General features: G+C 41.9%; 1 protein-coding gene across 6 annotated transcripts in view; it reads left to right on the top strand.

Moving 5' to 3' along the window:
- The window catches only part of ARHGAP26 (Rho GTPase activating protein 26), a 414,027-nt gene that overhangs the window by 306,969 nt on the left and 83,515 nt on the right, over positions 1–23,543 (top strand). For all 6 annotated transcript variants that reach the window (XM_045794390.2, XM_087862168.1, XM_045794392.2 and 3 more), the window contains 2 exons: positions 2,936–3,095; positions 17,646–17,784. In XM_045794390.2, coding sequence (XP_045650346.1) covers positions 2,936–3,095; positions 17,646–17,784 — 299 coding nt within the window. The remainder of the gene's footprint in view (positions 1–2,935; positions 3,096–17,645; positions 17,785–23,543) is intronic.

Below are 23,543 nucleotides of genomic sequence, written 5' to 3'. Positions count from 1 at the left end.
ACAAAAGTTACAACTTCCCCCCCAAAAAGTTTCATAACCCTTAGATCAATGTATTTTTTAAGTTCTAAAATAAAATAGATTGTTAAAAAGGAAATTAATTTTGTTGGGTAGTGGCCTCAAGCCTATTTATATTCAGAGTTGCTTATTTAGAATTACTGTACCTTTTTTCCCAATGCCTTTGGGCATTGGGGCCTGCGAATTAGAGTAATTGTTATTCATTAATTAAATCTGAGAAATGAAACACAACTCCAGATTTGGAAAGGGAGGTTGGAATGATTGCGATATATTCCCCCCAAAAAATCATCAATAATAATTGGAGTTTTTATGAGTAAGTAGCTGGATTGGGAGCAGTTGTTTTATGCCTACCCAGACATATCCCATTTAACATCTCATGAACATTCGTTGGACTTCTCCTGGGCCAGGCACTGTGCTCAGTGCTGGTGTTACCACCTAAAATAAGCACAGTCTCTATCCTAAGGCAGTGGAGAGACATTACTAACATGTAATAAAGATAATACTTCTGCCTTCATTGAGAGAAAGAGGATTGGGGAAAGACTGGACAGAGACTGCAGAAAGGAAGAGGGCCATTTGAGAAGAGTAAGAGAACATTCTAGGCAGTGGAATGACAAAGGCAGATAGGCGTGAAAGTGGGAAGAGGATGGGTAGTAAATTATAATAATAATCACTATGTTTTCCACACATTACCATATTTAATCTGCACAACCACCTCATGAAGTAGACGTATTATTCACCTCCCCTCCCCTTCAAAGATGAGCCCAAAGCTTCGACATTGAGTTGCTTGTCCAGGGACTCAGAGCTGGGAGGTGGTAGAGGAGGGCTTAGAGGTGAGTTGGAAAAAGGTGTATTACTTCACTAGAGTCCGGGCTTTACATTAAAGACAATGCACCCCACCAAGGGCTTATAATCATTATCAGAACAGTCAAACAATAGCAGCACTGCTAAGCACTTCACACACGCAGTGTCATTGTGTTCTCTCCCAACAACCCAGTAAGGTTTGAGGCCATTGTGGTTGTCAGCAGAGGAATGACTTGATCAAGACTGAGTTATAGACAATCAGGATGACCCTAGAGATGCTTGTCAGGGATCCTAGTTGGGAGGCTGTTGGTTTAGTCAGATATAGTGTTGATGGTAAAAAGTGATCATCATCCAAGCCATATGTTTTTATATTGGTCTCCAATTTAAAAGTACTTTCATGCATAAATAGCTTGTTGACTCATTTGCACAAGGGACTTTTGTGGCCAGAGGGATAAGTCTAATGACTTTGCTCATTCGGGACGGGGAAGTATAAGGGCAGGGAATTCACTTCCTGCACACAGGAGCCCACGATGAAAGGAGTGATGTTACAAGCAGCTTGTAAATGGGCACACTTGCTGATTGACTGAGTTACAGAACCAAAGTCTTTCCCCCTTGCCAGGTTAGAACTTGACCCTCTGCATTAATACTTTCAGAAACGCAGTACTGCTCTGGGTAGATGGGAAGCTATGTAAGTAAAATCAAGACCTTCCACTAGAACTCAAGAAATGTTTGTAAAATATTTTTATGTGGACCAGAAACAGGCCAGTATGTCAGTGGCAACTCTTCTTGCTTAGCAGTCAAAAAGCGCATTCTCTTAGTACCTGGCTGGCTCCACAGTTAAAAGTTTCACAGACCTAACCACTTCCTGCCCCTTTCAGAGGAGAAAGTTTTTATGACATTAGACTTTTAGCCCTAGAAAATTATGGAAGAGTCCACATCTGCTGATAAAATTGGTTGATGTAGTAATTTCAGTGAAGGCTCAGTTTCACAACCAGTGCTTAAGGCAGTAGAACGTCTTCTCCTCCTACAAAATAGAAGTAGTCAAGAGAAACAGTGCAGGCATTTATAGAATTGTGTGAAAAAATACTCTGTATAAATAGCACTAAATGCTAGGGAGGTGTGTCTGTGCAAACTGCTATCTCTGTCCAGTTTCTCTCTAGTTTCTAGTAATGAATAGTTTTCTTTTTCTAACAGGTGATTTAGGGAAGCCCTTAATATTTTCTTAACAATACTAAATTGGGTTTACCTTTTAACTTATTTGTTGTCAGTAGATCATTTGTATATTTTTAAACACAGGGCCAGCAAATGAACAATTAAGTTTTATGGCTAGGTCACGGTGGCCGGGGCTTGAAGATCAGATGTATGGTTTGAGTAGTATTTGCCCAAAAATATGTATATGTATTTAGGAGATTACTTAGACCCAGCTACTGCTGACCCTGTGTGTTCCTTACACTTTGAGTATAAGTGACAGTATAAACACAACCATACACATGGATACACAGTAGTACATTTTTATTTCTGTTTATGCCACATGTTTCGCTTAATATAAGCCACATGTTTAATGTGATGGGATTTAGTACTCTGAGCCTAAAGTGCTGAATTTCCTAAGATCTATTCATCTTAAAAATTAGGTCTGTTTCATGCCTGTATTTGCAAATGTATTAAAGCCATCAAGAGTTTTTATATTTGCACTAGAGAAAATGCTAAAGATCACAGTGGTTTAAGCAGCAGCCAAGTATAAAAGCCATAACCAAAAGAGATGAACAGTTAGCTGGATTTGCAGAGCAGGTATTCAGATGTGCAAAGTTTCACATTTTGGAGAGCAGCTGCTTTGGTTGGTTGATTGTTTGGTTGGTTGGTGGTTGGTAGGCCAAACAGAATTGGGTAAAGGAGTGTCATGTCCTGGACGAGCAAAATAGCCAGAACACTGAAGATTTCTCAAAGCTCTGGGGGACAAAAATACACGTAATCTCTCCTAGGACTCGAAGCCATCCTAAGATGTCCCAGAGTCTGGCTTCTATCAGATGAGGAGTCTGAAGATAGGGAAGGCACGGGGAAGTCAACTATCTATTTGTATTGTCTTTCTCTTATTTATGTCTTTTCTTTTCCTTCCCCCCAGTGTTGCTAACAACCACAAGCAGAATTTGATGACAGTGGCAAACCTCGGCGTGGTGTTTGGACCCACTCTGCTGCGTCCTCAAGAAGAAACAGTAGCAGCCATCATGGATATCAAGTTTCAGAACATTGTTATTGAGATCCTAATAGAAAATCATGAAAAGGTAATATATCATTGGTCACTGTGAGTGAAGAATTTTCTTTGGTGGGACCCTGAGTTGGAAATGGCATTCAGGGTTGATGCAGGTTCCCATTGCAAATGGCTCTTACACCATGGTGCTGCTGAAGCTGCTGCTGATGGTGGTGATGTTGGTGACGGTCATCATCTTGTCATGCAGCTGTGGCCAAATGGAGAGTAGGGGAGAGCAGTGGTGGTTATGGTAGCGGTTGTGGGGGGCAGCATTGGTTGAGCATTTCTTCTGTACTGAGAACTGTGCCAAGCACTTTAAATGGGTTGTCACTCCATCCTCATAACAATCCAATGAAGGAGGCATTCTTTTGAGCCTCCTTTAGAAAACGCCCCTTACCCATTTTTTACATGGTTGTCTTCTCATGAATGTGAAGTTTTTTCCTCTATATTAGGGAGAGTAAGCTTTTTTAATCTATAATGCAAATATTTTTCCTAATCTGTAGTTTACCCTCCAGTTCTCTAAATGGTGTATTTTTTCATACTGTGTGTCTGTTGGGAGGAGTCTGTCTTTTCTTTTAGGGCACTGGAGTTTCTGGTCTTTCTGTAAAAGGTCTCTCTCATCCCACATAATGAAGTATGTCAACACAGAGCTGCTCTTAAAAAACTTGGGTGAGGGCCTGAAGTTTTATACATTTGTCCCAACCTTAGTTCCTAGTAGCACATCCTTAAGAAGCTTCTCAGAACTTGTAGGGTCCCCTAGAACACCACTTGACAGCCATAGTGCTGGGATATAATAAAAAGTAATTTAAAAAATGCTGCCCCTCCTAAATGAAAACTCTACCTAGAACGGTGATTTAATTGTGCTAGATAACCTGCAAAATCAATTGGTAATTAGACCACTTCTAATCACTTGTCTGCACTGATAATACTCTAATATAAGCCATCATCATCTCTTGTCTTGCTATTTACAACAGCATCCTCATTTGTTCCCTTCTCCTACCCTTGGCCTATTTTGATAACAGCCACCAGAGTGAGATTTTTTAAGAGCTAAGTCAAATCATATCATTATCATTCGTCTGCTAATTACCTTCCAGTGACTTCCCATTTCACGGCATTCAAAGCCCTTATAAGAGCCTGGAAGGTCCTACACAGGCTCTGCTCTTACCTGTGTTACTTAACTCATCTCCTCTACGGCCTTCTCTTTTAGTTCACTCCTATGGCCGCCTTGACTGTTTGTTACGCATCACAACGTGCTCACCTCAAGGCCTTTGCAGTTGCTTTTCCCCGTACTTGGAACAGTCTTCCTCCACGGAACTTTATGGCATACTTCCTCACTTCCTTTAGGCCTTCTAAATGAGGCCTACCTAGATCTCTTTGTTTAAAATTGGATGTATTCCCAACTGCAGCATTGCCCTTCTCCCTGATACTGTTTTATATCTCCATAGCACTTGGTGCTTCCTAATGTAGTACATAATTTGCCTACCGATTAAACATGTTGCCTTTCTGACCTCCACTATGACCTATGCTTCTTGCATGCAGGGACTTTTGTCTGTTTTGTCCACTACTTTGTCCCCAGGTCCTCAGTAGGCGCTCGGTACATATGTGTTGGATGAACAAATGGGCTCTTGTGGTATCTGGCTTCCAAGATGGCTCCAAGTGACCCTTTGTCTCTGGTATTCACTGCTCTGTGTAGTCCCCTCTCTGAATGGGGGAACCCAATATCAATCCCAATGTGATTAATAGGAAATTGCAAAACTAATGTAGAGTGACTCTGGAGACTGATCAAATAAGAACTCGCAGCATTTGCTTTGGCTTCTGGACTTGCACACCCTGGGGGAAGCAAGCCACCATGTTGTGACAGCAGTCACACAACCCTGTGGGGAGGTGAGGCTTCCTGCCAACAAGCAGACCAATTGGGCTGCTATGTGAACGAGACACTTTGGATGTCAATCCTTTAGTCCTGGTCAGTCCTTCCGATGATGCAGCCCCAATGGACATCTTGTGTACAACCTCATAAGAGACCAATGAGCTAAGCCCCTCCTGATTTCCTGACTCATAAAAACTGGGAGAGACACTAAATGTTTTAAGCCACTAAGTTTTCAAGGTAATTTGTTGTGGAGCATTAAGAACTACTAAAGAACCTCTGAATATAAACTTCACAAAGTAACAAGTATCCTGCGAGTTGTTTAAGTGGCATGGCCCCCCTTTTACATGGTTAATTAAGAGGTAGGAAATAAAATTATTTATTTGAAGAAGTTCTCTTGTCTCTATTCCAAATTTTAGATCTCCGTCCAGCCACCTCCCTCAAATATAGTTAAATCTCAGGTATAAGTAAACTTTATATGATATATGAGAAAAATGAACTTGTGAAAAGGGAATTAATTGAATAGCAGTTAAAAATGGTTTCTAGGGGCGCCTCAGTGGCTCAGTTAGTTAATTGTCTGCCTTTGGCTCAGGTCGTGATCCTAGGGTCCTGGGATCGAGCCCTGTGTTGGGCTCCCTGCTCAGCAAGGGAGCCTGTTTCTCCCTCTGCCTGTCACTCCCCCAGCGTGTGCGCTTGCGCGTGCGCGTGCTCTCTCTCTCTGTCTGTCAAATAAATAAATAAAATATTTTTTAAAAAATGGTTTCTAAAGACAAACCATCTGGATTCAAATCTGCCACCTCTTTCTAGTTATGTGACCATGAACAGATTACTTAACCTCTCTGTGCTCATAAAAGTACTTTCAGTACAGTCTAACTGCTGGAACAAATAACCCCCAAATATCAGTGACTCAGGAGGATAGAAGTTTATCTCTTGCTCAGAAAAGAGTTCTCTGTGGGTATTACTAAGGTGGTATCCTCTGTGGCAATTAAGCAACCAGGTGCCTTCCATCTGCCTTCTGCTCTGCAGATCTCTGTCATCAACCAGTTGGGGGAAATGAGAGAGTCTGGAAGACTGGGTAAGGTTGTATGGACTAAATGCAGAGGATGCTTTCTTATTTTCTTCCACATTCCATTGGTCAGAAGTCAGTCACATGGCAACATCTAACTGTAAGGGAGGCTGAGAAAGCAAGCTAATTGTGTGCTCAGAGCAAGGGGAAGCAAGTTTGATGGCCAGCTAGCCAGTTTGCCACATTCTTTCAGTCGGTTTTCTCTGAGGATTAAATAAGGTATGATATTAAAGGACTTAGCCAAGAATCTGGCGTGAAGTAAGGTTTAATAACTGTAAACCATTGTTTTTAGCAGTCTCAACAGAATGCTCTGAAAATAGAGCTCAAGCCCATTTCTGAATGCCACGGGTCCCCCTCTCCCAAAATAATACTTTTTGTAATTTGGTCTTTTCTTGAATAAAATATTAAGTGTTGAGAGAGATAAGCAAAGAATGAGCAGTGTGATAATGTTCCATCTCCCCACAGGGCCGTATTTAAGTCTATAACAGCAGTGTCCAGTGATTTTTGAACTACAACTCTTTTTGGTGTCTTTGGGCTTTCAAAGCCAGCAAGCAAATTCAAAAGTAGCATGATATAAAAAAGGACCAGAAAGTGCTAATAACAATATTGAAACTTGCGTAAACAAGCAGCCATCCTGCCGAGGGCACAAAGTACAGAAATAGAAATGAAATACGAAGTGCATGGCCAGGCCTGTAAGTATATGGGCAAGAACTGGTGGAAAATACTCATCTGGTTTGGTGGGTTATAAATTATGTTACTCTCTGCTGTGTATTTGTTAAGGTACATACAGTATTAAGAGTATTACAGTGCTTCATTATATGTTCCTTTTCATTAGTCTTTGCCAGAGAGTGGGATGAATCACACTGAGGGTTTATGTTTCTGTGGGAGACAGTGATGAAAGAGTATGAGTAAAAACATTTCTGGGATGAAGAGTGCCCCAGAGTGCCTGTCCCCAGTCCTGAAGGAGCCTAGTGTACCACCTTGATAGAGGTTTTTAATCTGGGGTCCATGATGGGCCAAAGTTTACAAGACCTGGATATGTTCATTCTTCTGGGGAGAAAGTCCTTCACATTCATCAGGTTTGCCTTTCTGGTAAAAACACTTAGAATAAGGCAACTAGACTCCTTTTTTAAATATAGCTTTAGGTCTGGTCTGGTATAAAATGAACAGTTCCTGCATTAGGCTCCAAAAGGAGCCTATGAAGTTCACCTAATAGGAATCCTAAGCATCCAGGGCCGTGCTCTGGCCCCTGGCTTCCTGGAGACGAGGCTTTGGATAAATTTCCTCCCGAAAGAACTGAACTGTAGTCATCAAATCCAGAGTACTCTTGTGTCCTCAGATGAATATTGTCAGAGACTTGTTCTTTAAAATTCACACTATTAAGATCTTAGTTAATATTTAATGAGCATTCCCTTAGGCTTGGCCATAATTTTCTGGAAATATGCACACACATACACAAATGTCCATGAGTGATTACTTTTCTAACTTTAGTGTCGTAAGTTGGACAAAATTCTGAAACCCCACTTGAAGAAATGCTTTCCAACAGCATCTTTTCATCCTGTCCACCAACAAGAAGCGTGTGATAATATATGCCCTCTTGCTTGAAACAACCCTGAATACAGGTCTTAAATGTATGTCCCCCACAATGTCTGGTGTAATACTCTCTCATGTTGTTAAGAACATTTTGTAGAAGGTGTCTACTTGGTCCCTTGGAATAAAATAAGGTAATAGAAGTATAGTAATAGTAGATAGAACTAATAGAAGACAGTACCCAAAAGAGGGTATAGCAGCCCAGGCATCTAGCCACTGGAGCCACTCAGAGACACAGAGAACCTTAAGATGCGTGTTGTAGTTACCTATTCCTGCATAACAGATCATCTGCAAACCTAGTGACTTAAAACAGCAAGGATTTTTTTTTCTCCTCTCTCAATTCTTTGGGTCAGAAATTTGGGGAGGACTTCTGTGTGTCCCATATGGTATCTGCTGGGGAGGTCTTACTGCAGCTGGATGATCCAAGATGGCCTTAATCCACATGTCTGGAACCTTGGTACTAGCTGTCAGCTGGGACACCTCGATCCCCTTCTCTGTGGCCTATCTCCATGGGATCCCTCTTCACTTGATAGTCTGGGCCAGACTTCCAAGGGGGCAAACACAGAAGCCACAAGGCCTCCTAAGGCGTCTGCCTGGAATAGCCAGAGTGTTGCTTCAGCCACATTCTGTTGGTCAAAGCAAGTCACCAGGCCAGCCAGATTGAAGAGGTGAAGAGGTGGGAAAGCTACCCCACCTCTGGCTGAGAGTAGCTGTGTGCACATAGAGGCGAAGGGGCAGTTGTGGGCTGCCATCCATGCAGGTGTTCTGCCATAAAGCCTCACTCCCCGTGTCTGGCAAGTGTGCATGTAGTTCCTGTTGGAAAAGGCATTGCTTTCTTAGGAGAGGCTTGTGCTGAACACAGGCCCTTCCTCAGTATTTCTTACAGAACGTGCTCTTCTCCTTCTTACCATTGCCATTTTTTTACACAGCCAGGGGGCATCAAACATTTGTTGTTACTGACAAGTCAGTCCTCAAATACCCTTTGAAAGCCTCAGTGTGGAGAACTAACTCATCTGTGTCTAAAACTGGAAAAACATCTTTGTCGTTAAAATTGACATTTAAAAGAGGGGGGCAGGAAATGTTTGCTAGCCAGAAAAATCAGCTTCTTTTACCTGATAAAACATCTTTTTTTTTGAAGAGAAGGAAAAAGGCTTCTGTGTTTGAACTGGCTAAAGCATATGGCTAAAGCATATGGCCAGAAACTCTGTCCTTCACCTCCCCCGGCAGACCCAGTGAGGAGAGCAATGTTTGGAACAGTTGTAGGAGATAAATATCCCACAGTAAGTGGAGGCAGAGAGGAAAAAGCCAGAAGGTAGGGATTATGTTTGGGGGCTGGTGGGGATCTTCCTTTTCCATGTTTGGTAATACACACTGATTTACTTACTCTGTTGAAGATAGTGGATCTTTGTAACGTACATAGTTTAGAAGTAATAATGGCAGTAATAGTTAACTTCTATTATTGCTTCTTATCCACAAGATACTGTGCGAAGCAGCTTTACATCCATCATATCATTCAATTTTTAAAAGATCTGTATTTTTACCTCTAGTTTACAAATTATGACCATGAAGTGCAAAGAGTTTAAGAAACAGCCTTTAGGAGAGGAACTAGGTCTGAACTGCTTTCACAACCCAAGCTGCTCAGATCTGCTCTAGTTTATCTCCGTGCCATGCATTTATTGAGCATCTACTACTGGCTGGACAGGAATAAGATGGGACCTTTTGTCCCAGGGCCCTCCGATTTTATCAGGGTATGACTAAGCATGATACAACGTGCTAAGTGACCTCCATTAAAACGAGTCAAGTGTATGGCATCACTGAGGAGAAATCACTTAATTCTGCTTGTACCAGGCTCAGACAGATAAAGATATTTCCTAGGCAGAGAAAGAGTTGAGACATGAGGGACAGCCTTCCAGGGATCAATGAACTCATGTGTATTAAAATGACATGGTTGTGAAAGAACATGGGTTATATGTTAGGAAGTGGTGGGAGATGCTGCCAGATAGTTGGTTTTAGCCCACTGTCAGGGATTTTGAAAGCTATGGAAAAGGGTTTGCATTTACTCCTGAGAAGTGGGAGCTTTCAGGTTTCCAGGTTAAAGGGGTGAAATGATTATATCAGCACTTTAGAAAAACATCCCTGGAAGCTGAACCAAATTGTACTCTGATTATTAATAACAAAATCACTTGTTAAATAAAGCACAAAAATCAGAGTTGACTGTCCTGTTGTAAACTTGTGGCTTTATTATAAAAAAAAACCCAAAGTCTCAGAGTGTAACCTTTGACTTACAGCCTTTACTTCTCACAGGGTAGAGTAAGATCCTAATGGCTTTTATTTGGTTCTTCTTGCCAGACTTTTAAAGGGAAATCCTAGCTTATGGCATCATTTCCCTTTAAAGTCTCCATAACCTGAGTTCTTCTTGGTGTTTAGAATATATGAGATCTAGAGAAGAATAGTCTTAAGAGTCTGGCTTTTTCTTTTTCTTTTTCTTTTTTTCTTTCTTTCTTCTTTCTTTTTTAAGATTGTAGTCGCATATCAAAGGGGAAAGATTTTAATTCTTTCCATGCTTGTTTTAAGGTAACAATCCATTAAATAAAATTACCATTTCTGTATGGGGACACAATTTTTGCCCAGCTCACAGCTTATCACTCTGAGCCTTAAAACGTCAAGCAGGTCAATACTTAGGGTTATAGTGGAAGTTACCAATATTTATATGCTTCTAGTTAAGATACTAAAACAAAATGTTGAGTGTTGTCATTGTCTAAGATTTCCCAATGCCCAGGAATTTTGCTACTTAAAATATTTTCCTTTTATTTTTTATTTTATTTTATTTTATTTTTGTAAGATTTTATTTATTTATTTGACAGAGACAGCCAGCGAGAGAGGGAACACAGAAGGGGGAGTGGGAGAGGAAGAAGCAGGCTCCTAGCGGAGGAGCCTGATGTGGGGCTGGATCCCAGAGCACCAGGATCACGCCCTGAGCCGAAGGCAGACACTTAACGACTGCGCCACCCAGGCGCCCCCTTTTATTTTTTGATTAAAGGTTACCTTGCCAGTAACTTTGAAAATTTTAGATGTTTGGGAAAGAACAACCATACCAAGGAAACAGATTGCTTTCTTTTTATAGTTTCGGTTAAACGTGGAATCTCAGATTAATAACATACATGTGCGTGCGTTTTATCTTCCTATTAAATTCCAACCTGTAAGAGTAGTATTGGACCCACTTGTTGTGTAATGGTCCACAACATTTCTTTTGGCTGTGGCACTTAAAGGGTTTCTGCACATGAAGCAGAGTGTGGATGTGCTCATGTGCCTAACACCACATGCTTTTATCACCATTGCCCCTTTTAATGCCTGTTGATCTTTTACAAAAAAGCGTCATAATTCTTTTCCCAACTCATCAGTTCGCTTTGGAAGAGGGAGAAGTGTTGATCTTTGAGTTGTTATTTCTTAGAAATGCCCAAAGATCAGGGCCCCCTTAGAAGTATGTTAACTTTTAATCTTATCCGTCAAGAAGAGCCTGGTAACCATGGGTGAGGCCCCACTAACCACCTAGTATAAGCACCAAGTCCTAAGCACCCTTGCATTCCCATTAAAATGGTAGTGTCTTTCAGGGCAGTTGTCTTGATCTGACTTAATTTTCGCCCACCAAGCTACTTTGACCTGCTTTTACCAAAATGTTGGTGGAATTGAAATCCATTGTACCACTGTTGGGTTTGTGCAGAAAATGTCCATCAGTTAATAAAATATAATTGATTTGAACAGTTTCTGGCAAGTGACAAGTGTTGGGCAGTTTTATTTCATGTTCTTGATATTTCAAGCAGCTGTTGATATGCAGCCTTAATGATGATGATGAAAATGCCTCAATGCTTTATTACATTGAGATAATCCCTGGTACTCTTGCCTGCTTGGGAAGCTAGTGTCGTATCTTATGTTCGTGGCTTTTTTTTTTATGTGTTCATCGATTTTTATTTTTTAATTTTTTGTTTTTATATGCTGGGCTGGGATGCTTCTGTCACAGGCCTTTTTTCTTTTTGAGTGTCAAGTGCTATGCAAATTACTCTTCATTAATGTGATAGGGTTGTGGATCTGAATATGTATATTCCCTTCTAATAAGCCCCAGATAAACTGAGCATTGTTTGAATTGTGAAGCTCCTTTAACGTTGCTTAAATAAGGATGGGGTTTTGTTATGTTTTCATCTATTCCTCTGTCAGCAAAGAAAACAGGAAATAGAAGCTTTCTGGAGATAGGGAAAATCACAGCATCCATTGGATGACCCATGCCATCTATATATGCCTTCAGTTACTAAATGGAATTGGTTTCTTTTGAAGGACTTTTAATAACTCCCCAAACTACTTTCTAAATTGTTGATTCCTCTGCCAAAATGCTGATATCAATAGGGCATCGGACTCCCAACTGTCCTTAAAAACCCTCTCTGTCTCTGTAGCCTATGAATTTGGCTTCTTAACTGTTGCTGTAAATGAGCCCTGCTAAATAAGACTTGCCCGGCGTTCCCAAGGAAAGCTTATGGCTTCTCAGGCCCTGAGCAGCTCTGCTGCACTGTCTGTCATGAGAAGGAGTGGGCAATGTGTGAGCCCTGCTCTGTGGTTCCAGCCCTCCACTCCCAAAGCAGACACTCCTCACGTTAAACAAGCCCAGATTTGTTGATCCTTTAATACTTGGAACTGATACATTTGTGTCTCAGGAAAATGCTCAGTCTCTTCTGTTTTGCTTTGTAATCCCCAGTCCTCTGTCGTTGATTTATTGCCTCAGAGCTACTTTGCAGTTATAGACCAGGAACTCTTTATCATGACCTAATTTTCCTCCCATAAAAATCACAGCACATAATAGTGTACCCCCACACATTATAGGGAGGCTCCTAATCCTCGTAAATTATAGGAACATGTGATGAATGGGATCACAAAAGGTATAAAAATGTGTATGTGCCGTGGCTAACAACAAATTCTGCGAGTGGCAGTGGTCTACAGTTGTCGGGATGGGCCGCAGACAGGGCGGGGGGCGGGGGGAGGGTTTCGGGCAGTGAAATTTGAATTTTGTAGACAACGCAAGGGAAAAGAACAGCAAATTTTAACATTGCTGTAAGCAGTTAAGATCGATGTTTTGCAAAGAGCAGTAATTAAATTTGCACTTAGAAATTAAATCCTCGTGTCCTGACTGCAAATAATTCATTGTTGAGTCTCCACTTATAACCCTTCTTATACTTTTTTTATTGAATGCAGTAATGTCTCTTGAACACTGAGTGTCAAACTGTGTTAGATGTTTTGGTCTTCACCACACTGCTGGGAGTTTTACGGATGAGGCATCTGAAGGTCACAGAGTTATACAACTTGCTCAGAGTCACAGAACTACTAGTAAGCAACTAAAGTCAGATCCATTCAACTATAAAACTCGGAATCTTCTTCTTTTGTCCTCTGTCTCTCAAATTAATAACAGGTATAAAGACCACACATGGGTAAGATCCAGATGGTCATGCTAAGCTCCAGTCCAGCTACACTCAAGTATGTGACCTTGGACAAATCAGTTCATCTCACTGAGTCTTAGGTTACTCAACTCCATGATGCTAAGAATAATAGTATCTTTCTTATAGAGTTATTGTGAATAAGATAATGAGACAATTTGTGTGAATAACAGCATGATGAGCACTCAACAAATTTTGGTTATTTTATTGTCATTTATATCACTACCACCTCTTGTCCGCTCTTTGCTGGTTTCTATGCTAAGCACTTAATGTGCGTTAACTTTTCCATAGCTCTGTGAGGCAGGTATTAGATCCTCATTTGCACAAGGGAAACAGGCTCAGAGGCATTGAGGCTCTTGCCTGAGTTGAACCCAAGTCTGTCTAGCTCCAGAGCTTCTTTGCTTTCTACCCATATGCTGGCTGTAAATTCCTTTGACTTTTTGTGGTGATATGGCAATGATGCTGCTATCAGTGATGGTGAGGTCAGTGGAGCTGTAGGTATTGCCCACTGACTAAGCAGCAGAACCCGGACCTGGCCCAGGCCTGTGTGACTACAGAAGCCTGACCACTCTCCCAAATAGCTGAAATGGAAACAGACCTTGGTATTTATGGGTCTGCTAATTCCACTTATAGGAAGCTTGAAATTGGGAATACTTGGAAGAGGTATCCAGAGTTGTTTTTTTTATGTTACAGTTTTATTCCTCAGTAGCTTCCAGAAGGCTTACAGCCTTCCCAGTAACTTTTATTTCTGAAGTCTTCCTAATGCAGAATTAATAAGTTTGGACAGGATTAATAGGGCACTTGAGGCACAGAGTAAATCCCCCCTTTTTGTGTTAATTTGGAAAGTCTCTGTGAAATGTGTGGATTGTTCCAGACACGTGGTAGAGCTCCATAAATTCATTGCTTATAGACAATAGGAACTCACACTTGAATCATTCAGCAGGGTCATTTGTACTGTGATTCTTCTCAACAGAACGAAGGAAACTTCACTTGATTCTCTTGAAATTACCTCTTCCAAACAAAACAGGCTTGGAATAACCAACAAAACTGTGAAAAATTCAGATTGTCATCAGAATTCCAGCTTGAGCTTTTAGCACAGAGACAAACTCTTGGCCTGTCTAGAAAGTGGCCAGACAGTAAGCAAGCTTTAAACAGCTTCCATTTGTTCAAGTTTCAGAGTTAAATGAACAACAGTAATTTGGGGAATGATTTTCCAGACTCCTTTATGTAAGTTTCTATCATCTGCTCTGACTTGGTCACATTTACAGAGGTGCCCTTACACTCTGGAAACATGTGTAATCACAGTGGCAATAGTCTTGTGTCTGGCACTTGACATTTTGTGCTGTGAGAGCAGCCCCATCAGAGCTCTTGAGCAGCCTGGGCCTGGCTCACAGTGATGCCTGGAGAACTGGCCTTTGGGATTATAGGTCTCACCCATGGTGAAAATCTCCTAGAACTGGTTCCAGTATGGTCAAACAACTTTTCTTTAAAGAAACCTGCCAGTGGGCAGAATGAACAACTCTCCTGGATTCCATGTCTCTTCCTGCTTGGCTGTGTATAAACATTGTTTTGGAAGCAATTTTTCACGCATCTGCCGAAATCTGCAGCATTTCCTTACGATCTGTTCTTTGCTTCTCAGCATTTCCTGTGGTTTTTAGGAAGGGATATAACCATACATTTTTGGTGATAGTTGAAATTAAAATGTGTATCCATTCTCTTTGTGCTCATTGTAGTTGCCCAAGGAGCTCATTTCCAGTTAGGAAAAGAGAAACAAAACTTGGAGCCCAGACGTAAGGGATAGGAGGCCGATCGCAAGTCTGAATTCATTTTCAGATGTTTACAGCTAGGGATGGCTGAGAGGACTATACTTGAGGGCAGAGGCAGAGGGGTGCTAAGAGGCACCATTATTTGTTGAAATCTGTGCTTGTCCACTTGGGGCATGGCTTCTGGAACGAAGAGTGGCTGGAAAAGCTGAGCTGAATGAGTAACGACAGCTGAGGAAGCGGAGAGTGCAGATGTGAGGAGCCAGCAGCCCTGCATTCCAGGTCCGGCCCCTCTCCTGCTTCACTATGAGGCAGGTCAGGGGATCTGTCCTGTGGCATGCTCACCCTACTTAATATGCTGAGTGGAGCTGTGGCTCAGAAGTCATGTGAAGTGCCTAGCATGGTGTCTGCCAGGCACAGATGCTCACTTACAAGAGCAAAGTTTAAATACCAGTGATAATAGTGCGCCATGAGGTGGTCACCTGGGAGCAGCCTGTGGCTCAGCATTGTTTGGGGAATACAGGCAGGGGCTGGGGGGGGGGGGGGGAGAAGGCCTCTTAGAGTTCTTGAGCTCGACTACAACCATAGTTTCTCTGCTTCCCTTGCAGAACTCAGGAGCCTGCACATATGCATAGCACTGGTACTTGTTTTTAGGGGTGCCAACTCCTCTGAAAGCCAGGATGTTTCTGTTGTTTTTGCTTTAAGTCCCCTTCTCTTCTTACCCCCTCGCCCCACTTGAACTCAGCTAGGTTGTGATTCAGTTTATTTTGTTGAAAATTCAGTCCCCTAGGGAAAATATGATAATGCTGTTTTCAGACAGCTGTGTTTGGGAGCGAGACTGACTTAACCAGCTGGCTGGCATCATTGGAGCCCAAGGACCTGCCAGCCCATGGAGAGCAGCTGTTTTGGCTGAAATTCTCATCATTCTTATGACTTTGCTTCCTATATATTAGCTTTAGAGTTCTGCTTTTAGGTGCACACACAAAGGAGAGACGACCATTGGAAAGAGCGTAGTATATCTAATGCTACCCATAGTTGAAGGAAGTGGGGTGCCCCCACCTTCGTCTTGTTACTCATGATTGTTGAGAAAGAGGAAATCCAGGAGGAGGCTAGCTCCAGAGTGAGACATGATAATGAGTAGATCAATAAATATCGATATCTTAATACCGTGTGGTTGTTACACAACCATTAAGAATCATGTTTAAGATTTTTTAAAGAAAGGAGAAATGTCGAAATATAATGTTAGATATATAGGATACAAAACTGTGTAGATTATGTAATCCCAATTAGGGAAAATGGTTTTTGGACATTAAATGAGGTAACTAATACAAAGCACTTAACCTGATACCTGGCGTGGCAAACACTCAGTAAACCACAGCTACCGGATGCAGACTGTCCCATCCAGAAGGAACGTGTTTACCTGGTGCAGCGTGATACCCAGAGTCGTTGGTATGAAGTCAATGCTTAAAGATCTTTCTTGATTGAATGAATTAGTGTTATCATTTATATGCATTTGAAAAGAAATCCAGGGGCACCTGGAGGGCTCAGTCAGTTGAGCATCTGACTCTTGGTTTCAGCTCAGGTCGTGCTCTCAGAGTCCTGGGATGGAGCCCCATGTCAGGCTCCATGCTCATTGGGGAGTCTGCTTGAGATTCTCTCTCTCCCTCTTCCTCTGCCCCTATCACTTGCACTCTATCTTTCTCTCAAATAAATAAATCTTTAAAAAAGAAATCACGAAAATCCAGGGATACAGCTTTCTATGTTATCTATATCTATAATTGTGGCAGCTAATCTCTGCATTAGTTCTTCATTATAAATGGTCAGGACAGTACCTCTTGCTCCAGGTCACTGAGAACAGAATGAGCCACGTGTAAAACACAACGCAGTGATGAATCCCTAGGGAAGTGACATTGTGTGGTGGCTACGGTGATCATGGTAAGCACCATGTATGTGTAGCTGTTATAATAATTCCACCATACTTGTATCCGGAAAAGGAAACGATAATGTCATGATTTTTGTCTGTTGTTTTGTTCTTGTTTTTTGACCCAGGACTTTACTTTTTTTTTTTTTAAGTAAAATCTTTAAAAAGTTCCAAAGAAAACGCAAATGTTTATAATGGTTGTCTCTAAATAGTGGAATTAGAAAGTTTTTCTCTTTTTTTCCCTGATGCTTTTCTGTGTTTTCCAAATTGTCTGTAGTATTGGTTACTTTAATCATCAGCCTTTTTCCCCCCTTTTAAATGAGAAAATGCTCAGCATCAAAGATGACACAGAGCTGTTGAACTAGAAAGCGGGCTCCATCTAAGGATGACTGAGGACTGGGAACTGGTGCCCTGCTCTGGGCTTCTTCTTGGAATGTTATTTAAATGCAGTTTCACATTCTAAGAAAGTTCTGAGGCAGATATTAAGAACTGGTCAGTGGAACCAGTGAGGAAATTAAGGGGTTTTGATGAACTGGTTCTAGACAAAGGTAGTCAAAAAACTCAAAGCCCTATTAATAGACAATGGCTTGTATTTAGCACAGTTCATTCCCCTTTCCCTTGGAGAGAACAGAGAGAGGATCAGTGAAAGTGACAGCAGAAGAGGCTAGAAATGGAAGTGAATGGTTGCCAAACTCCGAGATACACTTCTGAAAGAAAATGTTTAGTGCCAGTTCTGAGAGATGTTTCAAACGAAGTCCTGAGCTAATGCCAGTGGTCTTTTTGGGTCTTTTTGCTGATTCTTTGATACCACCAAGCTTTCAGCTGTGCTGGTTGGGGCTTGCCCCCCCCCCCGCCCCGCCCCGCCCAGCAGCATGTAACCCTTCTGTGCAACTTTACTTGCAGATATTTAACACCGTGCCTGATACGCCTCTCACCAATGCCCAGCTGCACCTGTCCCGGAAGAAGAGCAGTGACTCCAAGCCCCCTTCCTGCAGCGAGAGGCCCCTGACGCTCTTCCACGCCATGCAATCAGCAGAGAAACGTGAGTCCCACGGCTCAGGGCCAGCAAGGTGCTCAAGAGATGTCCTGTGCCACCTCCCACCTGCTCAGGGTGCACACCTCTGGCCTCTCTGTGTGTTGCTGTCCTGTGTGTCCTTGAGGATGGTGTGTGGCTGGGCCCTCCCTGGTTTCATTGCTGAGTAAGCCTGGTAGGACAGGAAGCAATGTTAGGAAAATGAAAGGCCAGGGCCACTTGCTGTGCAGGATTCTCTTTTCCAGATCTCCTTTGGGCAAACAGCTGAGCCCTGTTTCCCCCTGCGACACAGTAAGAGCTCAGCTCCGGCATCACTGCTTTGGCCCCTCTTTTGTTGGTAGCTCCCACAGAACCAGTTTCCTCTTCTCAGTTTGTCATTAAATGCTTATTAGTGTGAGTCACATGCCCCACTCGAATGTGACTGAGGCCAGGCCCTCATTTTGCTCATCCTTCTACTCCACCTCTCACAGAACCTGGCATGGAGTGGACACTTAATAAATGTGTGAACTTAATGAATGAATTAATTAGAGAATAACACTCTCTTTGTTCCAAGCAGCAGCACATTGTTATCACCACAGTTTTACTGAATCCTTTTTTCATGTCAGGACGAAGTTCTTTGCAGTTAACAGGTGACTGGGTCCTAAAATATTCAGGCTTGTTTCAGCTTCTGGAATAAGAGAGCTGAGTGGTGTAGTGTAGAAGTTGAGGGCTCAAGCTCTTCCTGGAGTCTCGTCAGACCTGCGTTCTCACACCCGCGGCAGCACGTGGGCAAGCATTTACCGTCTCTCAGCCTCTGTTTGCTCATCTGTAAAGTAGGGATAATAGTCCCTATCTCATAGGGATTTGTTAAGGAGTAAATAAAATTTTACATTTTAGCATCTGGCACAAGTCTTGGACTTGGCAAGGGCTGATAGCCAAGAGCTGCTGCTATTGTTACTAGTTATTGTTTAATCACGTGCAAATACCAAGACTCGTTCTTTCACACAACCGACGCTTGCACATTGCCTGTGAGAGACTGGGAATATAGACATCAGACCTTGTCTTTAAGGTGCTCACAGTTGAGGGAGGGGAGTCAACAAGTGAGTAAATAGTGGTAGGTCACCGTGATAACCGCGCTCAGAGAGGTATGCAGAACACAGGACGGTTGAGAGCGTGCTCTGCACTGGATTGCCTGGCTGCTAGTTCTGTGTTGCCGTCTCTGGCTGCACATGACATGGGCAAGTGACCTGGCATCCCAGGGTCTCAGGCTCCTCTTCTGGAAGACAGGGGTAACGGTTTCTACCTTATAGGCTTGTTGTGCGGTTTAGAGTCCTTCACATGGTACCTAGTGCAGAGTAAGTGCTCAGTAAATGCTGGGGGGGGTGGTGTTAACCTTTATGAGGGACAGTAAAGACACAGATCAGAAGAATGAATCACTTGGCCTTGAAGAAGAGAGAAAATATATACATAGATTGGCATCTTTTTATTTGTCAGCAAAAAAGCCTCTTTTTTTTTAACAAACAACATTTTTTACCCTCTGTATTTCAGAAATAATGGCCTTCATTTTCATTCTGAGAACAAATCTTCACCGCCCCCAGACCATCACTACATATCAAGATGTCGTACTGTCCCATAAAATGGCTAGACCTTCGTGAATTTAGCACCATTTGGGTTGTTTCAGATATTTAGCTTTTATGAGTAAAGCTACTGTTATCTTTGTAGCTAAATCTGTTCACAGGCAAGATCATTTCCTTAAGCTAAATTCCTGGAAGAATTTCTCGGTCAGAGGATATGCAGTTTCAGGGCTTTGACCCCTATGGGGTTGAGTTCCCTTCAAATGATAGCCTGTGTTCCTCTTAAATATGTGGCTTGGGTCATTCTCACTTTGGTCTGCACATGGCCTGGGCCCCTCTGAGTATAGCAGGGAACACTGGGAACAGGACTGGTCTCCCCCATCTGTCATGAACACAGATGGCATTGGACTATGGGGTAATGTGTTTCTCATGTTGCCAGGAGAGCCACGGTCACCTAATGTTTGGTACTAAGCACTGGGCAGTGTAGATTAGGACCCGTCAAACAGTTAAGTTGAAGCAGAAGCAACTTTGGAACAGGTCTCAAAGCATATTCTGGGAGCACATAAGAAAGAAGATAGAGATTAGGAGAAAATCAATTAGATCTTGACCCAAGATTAATTTGATCACACGAGGTAGAAGATGAAAGGTAAGGATGTGTGAGAACAGACAGACTTAAGCTATGGAACGTGCTGCTGATGTCTCTGTCCACAGACAGTGGATAGAAGGATGGAAGACTGGAAGACAGTGAAACAGCCTGTCCTTCCCCTGAATGTCAGGAAATGCTTCCTGGAAACAGGACTGAAACCTCATATATTTGAGGGGTGCTTAGCTTTCCTCCCTTTCTCAGAGAAGAAACATTTTCATTGAAAAGTATGTAGGTGGGCATATATATGTAGGCTTTTTATAGTTTGTTTTGGAAAACACTTTTTTTCCAGAGAAGCTAGAATGATTCCAAGATGGCTTGGAAAGTACCATAGGAGGGGTGGGTGACTGGCCAGGAGCTAGAAGGTTCTGTTGGCACCCCACCCCAGCTTGTAACCCAGCCACCCCTTACTGTGAGTGAGCAGTTGACAGGGCACTGTCATTTTACACACCTGACTCTTCCCTGTGTCTCGTCCATGGATAAAGACAGAAGGATCCTTTATCAAAGCACTTTGCCAAGTTTACTCTAAGAATTAAGGTACAAATAAACACTCCAGGTCATTTGTGGGTAAAAGAAAATTGTGTATTTCCATAGGATGACATTTTTCAGTTTAAGGGAACTTTCAGTACCTAGCTTTGTTCCTTCTCATACTTGAATCATTTGCATAATCCTTCGTTCACTCTTTGGCCGACAACCATGTAACTCATACACTGTTGTTTAATACATCTCTTTAAATTGATTTGTAAAGCTTCAGTGCATAACATAGTTTCTAGTTTACAGTAGACACTTGATACACATTTTTTTAAAGAATAAATAAATGAGCCTATAGACCAATGAGATGATAGCACATCTACCCAGGACAGTCATTTTTTTTAATACTTAGCTATGCTTCGTCCTTATTAAAGATGATAAAATTGAGGCCTAGAAAGATGAAATTATTTTGCAGAATCATATAACAGAGAGAAGGCAGTGGATTCAGAGCAAGATTTATCTGTCTGTGAACCTACAGCATTATGTTACCAGTTCTTGACCGAATCTGAAAGAAAGCAGATTGCAGAAGGAACACAGAGAAAAAAGAGATATGAAAACTAATTTTGCAATGTGTTGTACGTAGGAAACAAAAGAGAAGAATGTGAAATTTTGAATTTGAGTCACTGGGAGAAGCTTGGTGCTATGAAAAGAAAGGAGAGATAATGAATTGAGTTTCTGACAGAGTAAGTTTAAACTACTGAGATCCCATGTAAGGTTTCCAAAGGTTATTTGAAAGAGTGATTCTAGATGTACGTCCTTAAAGTGAGCATTGGAACCTAAATAGAGGGTTAAAATGCTGGCAAAGGGAATATTAAGCTGGAAAAAAAAATTACCTTTCTGAGAATTTTTCTTTGTGATACTTCTGGCTTCTCTGAATATGCTGTCTGAAAGTCACCCTGTCCGGTTTGTCACGAAGTCCACGAAGTCTAGTAATAGCCATTTTATGGGACACTTGCATCACTTCTGACCTCAGTAGCCTCAATAATATCCTTTGACTGTGATTTTCAGGAGATTAATTATCCTGTTCCCATTATCTATATGAGAAGAGAATTCCTTCTCTGTAATATCAGATCATTCTCTCTTTACATGTTCAGCTGTGATTGTTTTGTACAGATATGTTCATTTTATATGATTCTTCTGAGTTTTTGAAGTAAATGTTCAGTCTAATAAAGCTGGATTATTGAAATGCAAAACAAAAATATTTTTAAAGCCATTCACTTCTTTACATGGCCTCTTCCCGCTCAGGAAAATCTCTAAGAACATGAATTTGATGGTCTCCCTATATTATTCCCTAATATAAATTAAAATAAATACATAACCATTAAGATAAAGAATGTTCATCTGACACCTTATGTCCCACCTGTGAAATGTGTGCCTCGGTTTAGAGTCCACAGATCTTGCTCTGAATTTTTTTGGGTGACTCCGTTCCTTTCTCTTAATGTGAATATATGAACTCGAGTTTCTTTGGACTAGAGTTGGGTTTGGATATTGTCATTTGGCTGTTTTATCAGCGTGGATGCTCACTGTGTTCTCCTGTCATTTCCATGTTACGCACTTTCGGTTCCTGTGACACCTGTCCAGGTTTGATGTGACCTTACCTTCCTTTAGGTTCTTGCTGCAGAGCAAATACCTTGTTAGAGAGACTGCTCTTGTGTGGACACACGAGTACATCTGCACATACCCCTTCTCTGCCTTTGCACTTGGCAGATGATAGTTTTCAGAACCTTATTTCCACTTATTTCCATCCGTCCGATCTCTTTTGAGTTCAGTTATGCTTTTCTCCTCACTGACACCCTTGCAGTTGAGGATTTTCTCTGTATTGCATTGGTTAGCCCTCTCTTCAGTCCCTGTTGGGGACTGGAACTCCCGGCCATAGCTCTCTTGGGTGCTTCCCTGTGAGAGGTTCCAGTTGTTGATCATCAGCACACACTATTCTCTCCCCTCTCTGCAGCACCCCCGCTCTGTGCAGAAGGTGCAGCCCATTCTTTTGTCATAGACATGAATGGATGCCAATGCTCTTGGCCAGGCTGTCAATCGCCTCCCTCTTCCTCGAGAGGAAGCTTCTGAGAGTCACCTTGGGAATTCATAGGCTCAGTCTTCTGTCTTTGTACCTGCACTTCAGGCTCATGGAAGCATGTGACATAATAGTTGATGCTCCTGGATGTGTGTCTTGTTTTCCAGAAGCGTTTTTCTTTCTATGTACATAGACGAGTTGAGTCCCAGTTACCTCCATAAGATTCTTCGGCTTCAGTCTGTGGATAGTAGCGGAATCTTCTCCAGGTGGCATTTTCCCTCTCCCTAAAGGTAAAGATGTCTTTATGTTGACAGTGGTCTCTTCCCAGAAGGAGGAGCTAGATCCTTTCTCCTGCTCTTTGCTGGGTAGGGACTTTGGTCAGCCCCAGGGCAGCGTGTGACTCCTCACAGACAAATCAGTGTGTGGTAGAAGTGGGGCTAAGAATGAAATGGGAGCAGTCTCTGAGATTAAAATTTGTGGAAAAGAAGAAAGGAAATGACGAGGGAAATACAGGGTTTAAAAAGTATCACAGCAACAAATCAAGTCATTTGGAAAACACTGAATATTTTAGTGAGGAGGGGACTCGATATCCAAGTTGTATATAGCTGGTCAAGAAATGCTTTCTGAAAGGAAGAGTTTTGAGTAACATGCTAAAGGAAATGAGTCATAGTTTCGTCCAAAGGACAGAAGGGTGACAGTGATGCTCTACAGAGGGAACATGGAATAGCCTTTGTATAAGTAGCAGAGGGTAGCTCTTGTCTCTAGAACGAAGATTGTGGAAAGATCTGTTTCCAAATTGTACTTAGAAAACATTCTCTTAGAAAGCAATTTTTTAATGTGTGTTTAATATAGCTCCATAATTTGTCAAGTGCTTTCTTACGCTAAGCACTGTGCATAGCAGCAACTCCCTTAATTTTCACAATTACATGACACAGGTACTGTCCCCATTTGCGACAATGGAGGAAAATAAAATTTATATAATATACTCAGGATCACACAGCAACGGGGTAGATTTGAACCCAGTTGT

The sequence above is a fragment of the Ursus americanus genome, chromosome 5 (assembly GCF_024610735.1).
Source record: "Ursus americanus isolate L20-20 chromosome 5, mUrsAme1.1.p, whole genome shotgun sequence".
In the NCBI taxonomy this organism is placed as follows: Eukaryota; Metazoa; Chordata; class Mammalia; order Carnivora; family Ursidae; genus Ursus; species Ursus americanus.
The sequence above is the reverse complement of the archived record's forward strand: the minus strand, read 5'-3'. Positions and strand labels throughout refer to the sequence as shown.